General features: G+C 56.0%; 2 protein-coding genes across 4 annotated transcripts in view; both read right to left on the bottom strand.

Annotated features, from left to right (window-relative positions):
- CNGB1 (cyclic nucleotide gated channel subunit beta 1) overlaps window positions 1-2,057 on the bottom strand; it is a 29,365-nt gene extending 27,308 nt beyond the window's left edge. Inside the window, exon 1 of the mRNA XM_039558437.1 lies at window positions 1,969-2,057. The gene's annotated coding sequence lies outside the window, so the exon portion shown is untranslated. The remainder of the gene's footprint in view (window positions 1-1,968) is intronic.
- A 1,169-nt stretch (window positions 2,058-3,226) lies between these two features.
- On the bottom strand, window positions 3,227-12,915 carry ZNF319 (zinc finger protein 319). Of its 3 annotated transcripts, XM_039558435.1 has the most exons (3): window positions 12,776-12,915; window positions 12,130-12,271; window positions 3,227-10,857 (listed from the first exon to the last, which is right to left on the bottom strand). In XM_039558435.1, the coding sequence occupies exon 3, from the start codon at window positions 10,482-10,484 to the stop codon at window positions 8,823-8,825; it is 1,662 nt and encodes a 553-aa protein (XP_039414369.1). In that variant the 5' UTR covers window positions 10,485-10,857; window positions 12,130-12,271; window positions 12,776-12,915; the 3' UTR covers window positions 3,227-8,822. The 3 variants fall into 3 exon arrangements, with proteins under 3 accessions (XP_039414369.1, XP_019143803.1, XP_019143804.1); XM_019288258.3 differs by lacking the exons at window positions 12,130-12,271; window positions 12,776-12,915 and adding an exon at window positions 12,322-12,528; XM_019288259.3 differs by lacking the exons at window positions 12,130-12,271; window positions 12,776-12,915 and adding an exon at window positions 12,332-12,528.
- Window positions 12,916-12,936: the final 21 nt, after the last annotated feature.

Here is a 12,936-nt window from a genome sequence, read left to right as displayed (position 1 = left end):
CCTCACTGCTATTGTGAGCAAGCACTCTCTATTTGAAGCGTACAGTTAAACTTGCTTTTCCTAAGGGTAGCTCCTCATTTAGGTGTTTTATTTTCACAACCTGTCCAGACTAGGAAGCCATTGCAGACAGATCACAGAAGTCGTGATGGTCTGCTCAGAGTCCTCTACTCTCCCCATCATTTTTCATTTGAGGGAAATTGAACAGTAATTTGAACAGATTTTTTTATGAGGAAGTTCATGTCCCAACACACATATCCCCTCTTTCTACCCCTATGAAACAACTCTGTTCCACTGCTTTTCAGCCACACCCCAGGTGGTGGCTGCTGGGGCAGGTACCTGCTGGGGGCTCTAGCAAGGGCAGCAAAGGCAGCCAGCACCAGCTGCTGTGATGTTGATAGGGTAGGTGAAAGTAAGATGTTGCAGGGCAGGGATTCAGCTGTCCAAAGCTCTGGCTGCTTGGTCTTTTTGGGTCCTTTCCTTCCCTTCGTGAAGCATCTCCAGGCTGGGACACACCAGCAGTGAGCCAAATGATGCTGCACATTCCCATTCTTAGGTACCAGACAAAAGTCTGGGGGCTCTCATCCAGCTCAAACTGGGGGTGTCTCCTGCTGTTGCCCCTCCAAAGAGCTGCGCTCTGCCCAAAACGCCCCTCTAAAGATACCCCACTCTGCTCAATGAAGGGCTCAGGAGCACCTCAGACAGCCCCCAGGTGACACCTGCGAAGGGCAAAAGAAAGCAAATCCCTGAGCTCCTTCCAGCCCGGCCAGGAGACTGCACAGGAGTTTAGTCCCAGTTACACACATGATCCCAGTCCCACATGCAGCAGGTAGAGGCTGGAAGCTGCTCAGCACTGGACTCTTTGAACTAACCCCTCATGCAGCTTTCAGGGATGCAGGACATTTTCAGTTCCCTTGAGATGGCTCACTGGGGGCTCTCCAAAGCCTGGCTCCTTAAATCTAAACAGGCTGGGGTTTGCAGGAAAGGTGATGAGTGTCCTCAGCCCTTTGCTTGCCTGCACCTTGGCAAGGCCAGGAGCCAGGTTTGGATGCAGCCAAAGCATTGCTCCATGCAGCACTTTCAGCCCCCAGCACACCCACGGGCAGGGTCAGCTCTCCCAGAGACCCTCACACCCCAAAGCTGGATGGTGTGGCTGTAAAACACCTCCCAAGAAGCCTGAAAACCAGAAACCGATTAAATTACCTTTTGTGTCTCACTGGATGTAAGGGATTAAGGAGCTGTGAACGCCCTGGGAACAGCAAGGAAAAGCTGGCAGTACTGTGCAGCAGAGGCATTTCCACCCATGCTTTGGCACTTCACAGGTCCCGAAGAAGCCGAGGGTTCACAGACAACTGAGCCCAAACAACCCCAGAGAAAGCCCCGTGGGGCTGCAGCGAGCCCCCCTTGTCAGTCAAGGGCTCCTCCTCCCTCGACATGAGCTTGTGCAGCTGTAAAAGGCTGGAGCATACGCCTGTCCTCGATCTGGGAAGGAAAGTGGAGGGCAGAAGCCATTCCCCTGCCAAATCTGAACAAGAACTGGGCAGAAACATTTGTGGGTCCCCACAAAATTAGCTGCTGAAAGAAATAGGAGTAAGTAGCCAGGATTTGCCTGCTAAGGCATGAAAGAGTTGGCAGTCTCATGCATCCTGCTGCATTGCAGGCATCCAGCAGTGCCACCACCTGTTGTGGCAGTTCCTTTTGCCAGCCAGCAAAGGGCCTTAGTCTCATTTCTAAGAGCAAGAAGGGCACAGACCCACAGCCTCATTTGGAGCAGGGAGCACCATGGTCTTTCTTTCCCCCTCAGCAGCTGATCAAACCCTCCACGTTACCCAGCCCTCACAGCACTGCTCCCCACGGACCGGTACAGCTCATCCTCCGGCTCTGTTTCCGAGCACCAAACCCCCCTGTGATGTGCAGAGGTGGCCCTGCTAAATCCCAGCCACGTCCCTCACCTCCAGTGCTGCCACTTACCCCCTAGGCTCACCACTGCCTCCCTGGGAAGCCACCCCTTGGATGCGTGGGCTCCCTTGGCCACTGCAGCTCGTCACTGACTCCCCCAAACCCACCTCAATCCGCTCAGGGCTCTGCGAGGATTAGCCCTGCGCTGCCTGCAAATGGGATTACTGGCACTCAGCTGTCCCGAGTACCCAGGCTCCCAGCAGCCAGCCTGGTTTCGGTGCAGGGTGCTGCAAAGAAAATCCCGCAATCAAGCAAGCTTGAGCACCCTCAAAATCCGTGGAGCCACCAAAGCTACCCCAGGCACTCACCGGCAGTGCTGTGGGGAAGGCAGTCGTCTCACCCATATGCCGGTGGGTGCAGGGATGTGCAGAGCAGCAGCAGTGGAGCTGCTCAAACCCCGTGGGGTGACACAAGGTGACGTGCTGAGGGTGATGTGCCAAGGGTGCTCCACCCACAGCTCTGCCCCAGCTTCAGAGCAACGAGAGCAAATCTGTGCTGGGTTGAGCTAAGCCTCCCCTTGCTGAGCCTGCCAATTGCTGCTTTGCAATCCGTTTACCTCCAGCCCTGCACGACTGCCAGCCTTTCCCACTGCCCCTAATCTTGGCTGCAGTGACATCCTGGAACCCTGGTACCAGCATGGCTTCTCTGCTCCGTGTCCAGCCTGTTTCCGTAAGTCCAGAGCTCCCTGGAGCAGTGCTGGAGCTCCCTGACCCAGTTCCTCCTTCCCTGGCTCCATGAGTGTCTCCATCCTGGTGGGCAACAAGTACCCATCCTGCCCGGTCCCAGCACCTCTCTAACACACTCCTCTCTTGCCATCACAGGTGGGGGGATGGAACACAAACCCTCTGGAAAAGCCTGAACAGTTGTATGTGGGGCTGGGATCCCCAGAGCACAACATACATCAGCTTCTGCCCCCCTGAACAGCTGCTCCTTTCTGGCAGGAAGAGACTCCTGCCTGCTCCTGTCCTGAAGCTCCCAGGGAAGAGCTTTGCCCTGGGGAGGGATCATTCCAACCGTAGCAAGGGGCAAAAACCATGCTGCAGACTCTGCTTGTGTTTGCTTTTGGCCCCTGGGAGCCTGCTGATACCCTGCATCTTCTGGTTACGAGGAAGGTGAACCATTAATTCTACTTCAAGAAAGTTCAGGGGAAAGAAAGAAAGAAAACATGAAAAAAACCCCCAAGCAGAGCCAGACAGAGCACAAAGACATATGAGGAGGCAGCGCTTGGCACATGGCCTCCGCTCCAGAAATCTTACACACCCACAGGAAGGTATAAATAACTATAAATTTATTAGTAAAGCAAAACCATTTGACACTCACACAGAAGAGCGGGATGTGTTATTACAATATATATACACACATACATGGAGTATCATCTTAGAAACACACGGAGAGCAGTGTTAAAGGCACTGCAAGCCACACAAACCTCAGCAACCTTGGCTGCAACTTCCAACAGCCCTGGGAACTCTACCGGAGTCATGACCACGGGTTGGGGAGGAGCCCAAGAACCTCACTGACCATGAAGTCCCTCAGATCCACGGCTTGGAGGCACTCAGAGACAAGCCCATGGTCCAGCTCCCACCTGGGGTCCTGCTCTCCCCACTGAGCATCCCAGGCACTCTGTGAGAGCAGCATCTTCACACCCAGGACGTGTCAGAGGCAGCTGCCAGGAGATGCTGCGGAGGAAGCCGGGCAGCTGGGGAGAAGATGGGTGCTCACTGGGCCCAGGAGGAGCTGCCAGCCCCAACCCTCACTGGCCTGCCCTTATTGAACCTCAGCATTTCACCTGCATGCACAGGAACCTTCCCACAGGTGAACTTGCCACCCAATGGAGAAAGAGTCAAACTCTGAAGTGCAACAAGAGGGTTTTGTCTATTTTTTAATGGCCAGGCTTCAGCTGCAGCCTGGACTTGATGGTAAATACCCAAGGAAGTGCAGAAAGTGTTCTACTCCCTCCTCTCCTCCCTGCAAGGGCAGGCTTGAGCACCCAGAGATGGTCCCAAAACTCTGTCAGAGGATGCTTTCCCCTTTGTCACCCAGTCCAGCACATGAGCCCCAAGACCAGAGCATGCACATCTTCCCACCCAGATTGCAGAGATGGCATCTGCTCACTGGAGAGCTGGCTGGGCCACCTGGGCATACCCATGGTCCCAGGGGTGTCCCTGCCACAGCTAACTCAGCTCAGTCACCTGCTTGATGTACACAGCTGCTCGACAGGCACTCCCAGGGGAACTAACTGCGCCGTCTGAGCCCACCCCAGAGCCACGACATCTCCCCAGGAATGTCTGACAGTCCTTCATTGACTTAATCCCCAGCCTTGGAGACGTGACAAAGGGACCCACCATGCAAATGGCTGCTCCCACCCCAGTCCCCATTTCCTACAGCTCTGTTCTGGCCCTTGGTCCTGGCTTGGACTCGCTTGCCAGAGCATGGGCAGGATCTGGCCGAGCCAAGCTGCCAGGCCACAGGCATCACCCATGCCCAGTGAAGTGGATGGCCTCTTGTGGGGAAGGACCAGAAGCACCCACTGGATTCCAGCAAGATTCAGGTCCTAAACACCTGATCTCACCATCAGTGGTTTGGTATCACCTGGATCCTACCTCAGCCTGGGAAAGGAATTTGGGGCTGGGGGAGCGTAGGGAGGCGGGAACGAAGGAAGAGACTTCACAGTCAGTATGGAAAAGGGGATGAAAATGTAATGAAAAACAAAGCACTGCTTACAAATAAAGAACTGAACAAAGAGAAAAGAAGCTGAGAATGTCTTTTAAAAGTATAAGCTGTGGAAGGGAAGGGGCTGAGACAGCTAAAGGCATCCTGTAGGTAGGCTAAGGGGAAGTGAAGGTCAGTAAAAGCCCAGGTTACAGACTACCCTTTCCTGGACCCAGGAAGCCAGAGGAAGAGCCCTAGAGAGCAGGATTTACGTCCTGGACAACACCCACACAACCTCTGCCCAACCCAACTCTCCCTGCTGCCTCCCCAGTAGCACCCTATGCTCAGACTGCCTGTCAAAGAGAACCACCCCTCGGGAGGGACCACCCACTACCCAGCCCCACACAGCATCCCCAGGTGGTCTGGCAACTAGGTCTTGAACTGGCACGAGCACTTGCTACGGGGCTGATGGCACACCAGCTCCAGCACAGCAACTCTCTTAGGTGCTGCAGGGCAGTGAGGGATGCAAGAGGCCAAGCAGAGGCAGGAGCATGAAAGTCGCTTGAAATAAACACCAGAAGCGAAGTGCAACAGGTACAGAGTAGAAACATGGTTTACTCCCCAAAGGCCTTTGGCCCCAACTGCTCTTTGGTTTGAAAAGGAAACACCAGCAGTCAGCAGAGAGCCCTGCAGTGTGATGCTCCAGGGACATCAGTCCCAGGCCAGCCCCTGTCTCCCCACAGAGCACAGCACTCCTGACACATGCTTACTGCTACTTCCACCACCTCCCACCTCACTGGAAAAAACACGACCCAAAGGCACAGCAACAGAGATGGACCTGCTTCCCCTACCCCCTGTAGGCAACACTGCTGCTTCCAACTAGAAAATGCTCCTATAAAAATATACCAAACGCTCTCAGTGGCCCACCCTGCACAGGTCCTCCATCCCCAAGCTCCAGCTGCATGTTCTCCATTGGGCTTCTACAGGATTTGGGCGGTTGCAGGGCAGCAAATGAAACAAGAGACTGAGTCATCATGGACTCATGGCCAATCCTAATAATGATGCTCTAATCCTGCAGCATGATGCTTTTGAACCTGGAGGCACCTATTCACAGGCACCAGCTGACCTGGACCTGGGCTCATCCACCCCCAGCTCTACACAGCATCCCCTCTCTCCCTGGCATGGGGCCCCATGCACACAGCCCTGACGAGACTCTCTGCCCCGGGCACTGTTTGGCTGTTGCCACACCCTAGGCAGAGCCACAGCTCCTCACTGGGATATCCAGGGCTTGCCCAGCTGCTCAGCACAAGAGAAACACCCCCCAACAGTCCTTATGTCCAGCTATACCAAGGGGACAGAATCTGGCAGCTCCGTGGCCACCGCATACTGGCTCTCTGCCCCAAGCACCAGGCGGTCACCCGAGCAGCCCACCGGGCTCCTGGGGAGGGAAGAGAGCAGGGCACAGCCAGTTAATGATTTCTCCAAACCCTCCTCTAGCCAGCAGCTGCCCCAGAAAGAAACAGCAGAGCCACAAAAACCCATGGAGGCTGCAGCCACCTCCATCTCACACCTTCCTCCTACTGAAGATGAGCCTCTCTGCAAGCTCCAAGCCCTGGGCACTGATCCTGGCTTCCAGCACTGTGCTCAAGTGCTCAGGGCAACCACTGAACCTCTGGCAGCTGTGCTGGGCAAGAGCAGAGTGAACCATGGCCCAAGGCAGGAGCAAAGCAAGGATTCAGGTGGGTGCCACAGTCCTCATCTGGTCTCACACTCTCAGCCTCCATCATCACCAAGCCCTTCTGTAAAGACAGGATTAGCCTTCCTTGGTTTGGACTCTCTTTTACTCCTACAGTAAAGCATACACTGAACTTACTACATACTAAACAGCAAAAACCAGCTACCTAGAACTAAAGAGCTCTTTAAAAATCCAAGTTACCACATCTTTTTTTTTTTTTAAAGATCCAGTATGACATCAAGTTAAACTATACAGCATTTTTAATGAATTTTAACAAACTGCTTTTAAAAAAAAGGTAAAACAAAAAAAGAGGAAAAAGAAACACAGATGGAAAACTTGGTAGGAAGTTCTACATCTTTGAGGCAGCACAAAGTAAGATAACCATCATGGGTCCCTCTTCCTTGGGCAGCAGAGAGCACAGTCTATTTTAATCTCCTTAAAGTTGCACATGAAGAAGACTCAGCCCCAGGGTCTAACCTGCCACTGCACCGTCCCAGCCCCTGAAAATACGCTCTGTTCCCCCTCACCATGCTGGAAATGGAAAACTAAAGCCTTTCTCCACCTTTCCAACAGGTGCTCCCCACCAGAGATGCAGGCCCAGTCCAACCGTCTGCAAGGTTAATCTGTCTACACTTGCCATGGACAACAGTTATTAACCTTGTCCCTAATCACTTGTGCAGCACATGGGCAACTTACTGGCTGCTGTTCACTACTTGAGGCTCACTACAACCTCACAAGACCACCAGCCAACACCACAGAAGAGCTGAGGCTGGCAGGGACCTCTGAAGACCATCAGGTCCAACTTCTTGCTTGCACAGGGTCAGCTACACCAGGTTGTCCACGACCACATCCAATCAGGGATTGAACATCTCCACAGATGGATACTTAACATCTTATTATCTCCAAAGATGGAGAGGGGAAGGCTGGGGAGAAACCTAGTAAGCACATCTTCAACCTTCAAGGCATCTAACTGACATGTAATGGATCTCTTGGACATGAGAAGCCAGCAAATTCCTGCAGAGGAAAACACCTGAGGCTGCATCAACCTTGCTAGGGGAGATTTATTTTTAAGTGATGTTTACAAGAAGTGTGCAAAACCTGAAAAATACAGACGAGGTAAAGAAAGGGCAAAGGGGTAAAACAGGACTCCTGCAAGAGGGGGAAAAATAGACTTCTCCTTTAGCCACTGCTAACCTTGCCCTCCCCATGGAGCCGAGCCTGCAGTCCAGAAAGGATTCTCCTGGCTTGCTCTGGTTCGTCCAGCAAATCAGACACCAAGCCCCTGGCATGTGCCATGGATTACTGCTGGCCATGGCAACACCTCTGCTGTTGTAGGTTATTGTAGTGTTCATCTCACCTGTTAGTGTTGGAGCTGTGGCAGCCCTTTGCCTGACCCTGCTGGAGGTACTACTAACAGCCCAAGGGGTACTCGAGGGGTTGGGGACTGGAGGCAAGGCTCAGCAGGAGGGCTAGGTCCCTTGGGAAGCAGCTCTTGAATGCCAAGCTCTTGGCCAGGAGCAGGGTATGAATGCTGTCACAGAATTATGGAATTGTTAGGGTTGGAAGGACCTTTGGAGATCATCTAGTCCAACCTCCCTGCTAAGTCAGATTCACCTAAAGCAGGCTACACAGAAGTATGTCCAGGTGGGTCTTGAATGTCTCCAGAGAGGGAGAATCCACGACCTCCTCCTGGGCAGACTGTCCCAGTGCTTCTTGCCATGCTTTCTGGTAGCAGCACAGTGCTTCCTACAGTTCCCTATGCAGCTGGCAGGGACAGTGGGCGGGCAGGCTCACTCAAAATCCTTGCAGAGTGTGACAGCCAGCGACTGCAAAAGCAGCAATGCCAAAGTGCTTTTTGGAGCTGTGCAGCCCCATGGCTTTTCCCTTTCAACACTCTAGAAGAAGGGAGAGCAGGGGAGGTTGGGGCAGTTAATCAACACTAATGATCTGAAATGGTGCCCTCAACTGAGCTTGGACCAAGTTGGTAGACCCCAGCAGCAGAAACCTCCATGCCAAGCAGCACACCCTGGGAGAAGGGAGGGCTGGCTCTGCCTTGCTCCTAAGCCCTCTCCAGGAGGAGAGTCACCCAGCCCTCCCCACCAACCCTGCCAGGCAGGGCAGGGGAAAACGGCTGGACACAAAGAGCTGGTGCCTGCAACGGGCAGCTGAGCTCCCAGGACTGGAACTGCAGGTACAGCATGAACTACAGTCCAGGGAACACCAGGCATCTACAGCCATAGTTTCCTCTCTCCACCTCCCTCCTTTCCTTTCCACCCCTTTGAGATGTTCATGTCGTCTGTTGCTACTTTGATACAGGTGGCATATCAACCACTGAGGCCAGAGGAAAGTTTACCTGCCCATACACCGTACCTCCCCTTTCCCCCACACTCCCTGGAGGTTGCCTACAACCGAGGAGAGGGAAGGGGAGGCCAAGGCTCAGGAGCGTCCCATGCAAGCTGAAAACCACCATGGGGCGGGAGGCTCATGGCAAGCAGGCAGCCACCTGGTAGGCACCCTCGGCCGTGTGCTGGACGCTGTGCTCCTGCAGCAGGCCCAAGTCCAGGAACCGTTCCCCGCACCACATGCACTTATACTGCTGCTCCCGGGCATGCACGCTGTGGTGCTTGTTGAGGTGCTCACGCTGCTTGAAGGCCTTCTCGCAGGAGGAGCACTTGTAGGGCTTCTCGCCCGTGTGCACGCGCCGGTGGCGCTGCAGGTCCGAGGCGTACTTGAACCGCTTTTCACAGTCGGGGCACTTGAGGGGCTTCTCGCGGGCCGGGTCGCAGCGGTGCTGCACGAACTCCGAGGAGGAGAAGAAACGTCTCTCGCAGAGCGTGCACTTGAGTGGCTTCTCAGCGCAGTGGGCCAGCTGGTGCTTCTGCAGAGCCGAGGCCCGCTTGTAGGACTTGTTGCACACCGCGCACTTGAAGGGCCGCTCCGCGTTCTGCACGCACTTGTGCCGCAGCAGTTCTGAGGACTGGCTGAAGCCTTTCTGGCACACGTTGCACTTGAAGAGGTTCTCTATGCCGTGCACGTGCTGGTGGTACACCAAGTGCGAGGGCTGCACAAAGCCCTTCTCACACAGGTTGCACTTGAAGCGCTCCTCGGCCTTGTGCGTGCGGCGGTGGCGCATGAGCGCGTACTGCTGCTTGAAGCTCATCTGGCAGAGGTCGCACTTGAAGGGCCGCTCCTCGCTGTGCGTGCGCTCGTGCTGCCGCAGGTCCGAGGGACGCTTGAAGGCCTTCTGGCACTCCCCACAGCGGAAGGGCCGCTCCCCGCTGGGCGTGCAGGGGTGCTGCAGCAGCTCCGAGGACTCCTTGAAGTGCAGCTCGCAGACGTTGCACTTGAAGAGGTGCTCCCCGGAGTGCGCGTACATGTGGCGCACCAGGTGGGAGCGGTGCTTGAAGGTCTTCTCGCACACCGTGCACTTGTAGGGCCGCTCCGAGCTGTGCGTCCGTTTGTGGTGCACCAGGTGGGAGGACTGGCTGAAGCTCTTGTCACACAGCGTGCACTTGTACGGCTTCTCACCTGTGTGGATGCGCTCATGCCGGGACAGCTCCGAGAGGTGCTTGAAGGTTTTCTGACAGATGGAGCAGCTGTAGGGCTTCTCTGAGGGGTCGAGAGCCTGTGAATGCTCTACCTCGGGAGGCTTGTAGGTCTTCTCACAGATAGAGCACTTCATGGCATTGCCGTTGTGGACATTGTGATGCTGTGCCAGTGAGGTCAGGAGGGAGAAGCCCATCTTGCAAACCCCACACACAAAGGGCTTCTGCTCCACCTGGATACACTGATGTTCAAGAAGGTCAGTGGCCTGGTGGAAGATCTTCAGGCACTGGGTACACTGGAAAGAGCGGTCATGGCCTGGCAAGCACTGGTGCTCATGGGGGTTGGAGAGGTGAGCGAGGTCATGGCCACACACCCCACATTTGTGGGATGGCTCTCCAGCCTGGATGGGGGTGTGCTGGTGGTGCTGCAGTCCGGGGTCCGGCTGGAGCAGGATGCCGTAGACGGCACAGCCCAAGGGGTTGTCAGCAGTGCTGGGAGGGATGGAGTGCTCTGGGAGGGCGGCTGCCCCAGCGTGGTGCTGCTGCGGTGGCGGCGGCTGCTGTGGTTGCTGCTGTTGCTGCTGCCAGCTTTCTGACATGCTTGGGAAAAAAAAATGGGATTTTAGCAGTGATAGCTTCAGCTTCCCGGTTGAAAGGGTTCAAGTAAAAGCAAAACCAAAAGATTCTGAGATCCTGATTCCCTGTAACTGATCCCCTGAAGCTGAGGACAGAAAATCCAGCCCACAGCCAGGATCCTGGGAAGAAAAGAGGTGACAGAGACTCCAGAGCCTCCTCCTTAGATCAGCACAAGTTCTTTATGGACTGATTTGGTCTGGCTTTTCCTTCTTTTGGACAAAAGAACAGGAGGCAGAGGCAAGTGCCTTGAAGACAAGAGGAGGCCCTTCTCCGTGCTGGCTGCGAGGTGCTCACACTTGGGAAGGGTGCAGGAAGCAACCCAGGGAGCAGCTCTCTCTGCAAGAAAGAAAACAGCTCATGTCAGGTCTTAGAAGAAACACAGGCAATTCTCTATCAGCCATGACCCATGGCTCTCTTTGAAAACTCTCCTGCATCCCTCCTACCAGGAAGCCAGTGTGGGGGAGCTAACCAGAACTGAAGCCCCACTTGCTGCTGTGCAAAGGGCCTGGGACAAGGAGTTCTCAGCCTGGAAAGGGATGGGCTCTGCCTGGACACAGCCAGGCACATGTTTGGGTGTTCTTCTCTCATGAGAGGCAGCACAACTGCCCAGGGCCCATTCAGCTCAGCCTTGAGTGGGTCACTGGATCTCCAGCACCACTGGGGCACTGTCTGAGAACATCGGTCTCTGCACAGGCCATGCACCAAACACCGTGCAATCAAGAAGCTACTGGGTTAGATTTTACAGGTGTCAGAGCAGATCCTAACATGATCCCACCCCAGCTGAAACAGCTCTGTGAAACAGTTCTGCTCCTCTCTCAGCCTCGATATCTAGCCTGTTACCCAAGCGATGTATACAATGCATTTCCCCCTCTCTGGACAGTGCTTGCAGACTGGAAGAGCCAGAGAGCTCAGGAGAAGATTTGCCCTCAATGTTTTCCTATCCTCAGACAGAACACAGAACCCACAGGGATCACTCTGTGAAGATAAAAGAAGAGTTAAAGCAGTGGCTCAGCTGAACGTCCTACCAAACCTTGGAATAAAAGTACATGGAATTGAAACAACCTATGCCACAGCTGCTGCCTGGCCTTGCTACAGAGCATCACCAGGCTTGTGCTCACTGAAAAGTTCCAGTCTTTCTAGAGATGTCCAGTAAAACCTGGTGCTAATTTAGAGAAGAATAAGACCCACCAGTGAGCAGCAGTGTCAACACACCTCAAGGGAGAAGAAAGGTGCAAGCCCTGGTGAGCAGCAGCCACCAACACTCCCAGGCCTCGAGCCCCCAGCCCCACAAGAGCAATCCCATGTCTGTGTCAAACCACCTGCCCCCAGGGTAAGGAATCCTTGATCTACCACGAGAATATTTTTTATGTCTAAAAATAAGCAATAAAGAGCACCAGAGGATCCCACTTCCCAACATCCCCACCTCCACCGGCACTCAGCTGAGACTGGATTGTGCCCCACAGCTCAGGTAGTGCTGGACCCACCTCTGCCTGTGGGGGACACTTCATTATTCGGTGCTCCAGCACAGTTTCGGACAGTAAAGCCCCCAAAGGCCCCACCGCAGCCCCGCCGGCACGCAGGATGCCGTCCTCCTCCTACAGAGCTCACCTTGACGAAGCGAGGGCTCACAGTGACGGTACCTGCACCCGAGCTCGGCGGGACACCAAACTTCAGCCCAGCCCAGGCGCCACCTTCCCCTGCACACACCGCGAACCGTGGCAGGATGAACCCACCGGCGACGCATCTCGGCCTAAAGGGGAGGGAAGATTGTGCCCCGTCGCAGGGAAGGGCGATACCAACCTTGGCTTACCGAGGGCTCTGCGCGGGGACCCGCGTCGGCGCCACTTCCAGCCTAACTCATCCCTCCGTGGGAGGTGGGAAGCGACAACCATTTAGGGAGCGCGGTTGGGAGCGCAGAGGTACTTTCAAACTGGCGAGGCGGCCTGCTCGGCATGGCCCGGCCCGCTCCCGCCGGGCCCGGGCCGCCTCAGGGGCGCGGGGCGCGGGGGCGGCCGGGGAGCTCGCAGGCCACCAGCAGCCGCCGCCGCCGCAGCCCGCGGCCAGGCCCGGCCCGCCGCTCGCCGCTCCCCATCGGGCGGCCCCGCTGGCAGCGCGGGGACGGCGCCCCGAGGCCTTCGCCGCGCCGGGAGGCCCCGCGGTGGGGTCGGGTGTAGGGGGATCGCTGCCCGCCCGGGGCCGCCCCCGCCCCGGCGAGGCGCACACAAAGGGCGGCGGCGGCGGCCGCGCCGCTCACCTGCGGCGGGAGGAGGCCTCGCCGGCGGCAGGGCCGCGGCCTGCGCGCTGCGCCTGAGCCCCGCGCTGGCGTGGAGGCGGGAGCCGGGTGGGAGGAAGGGAGAGAGGGAAGGGAGCGGCGGGCGGGAGCGGAGGGAGCGGAGCGGGCCGGGCCGGGGCGGC

The sequence above is a fragment of the Corvus cornix genome, chromosome 11, assembly GCF_000738735.6.
Source record: "Corvus cornix cornix isolate S_Up_H32 chromosome 11, ASM73873v5, whole genome shotgun sequence".
Classification (NCBI taxonomy): domain Eukaryota; kingdom Metazoa; phylum Chordata; class Aves; order Passeriformes; family Corvidae; genus Corvus; species Corvus cornix.
This window is presented reverse-complemented; position numbering and strand designations above follow the sequence as displayed.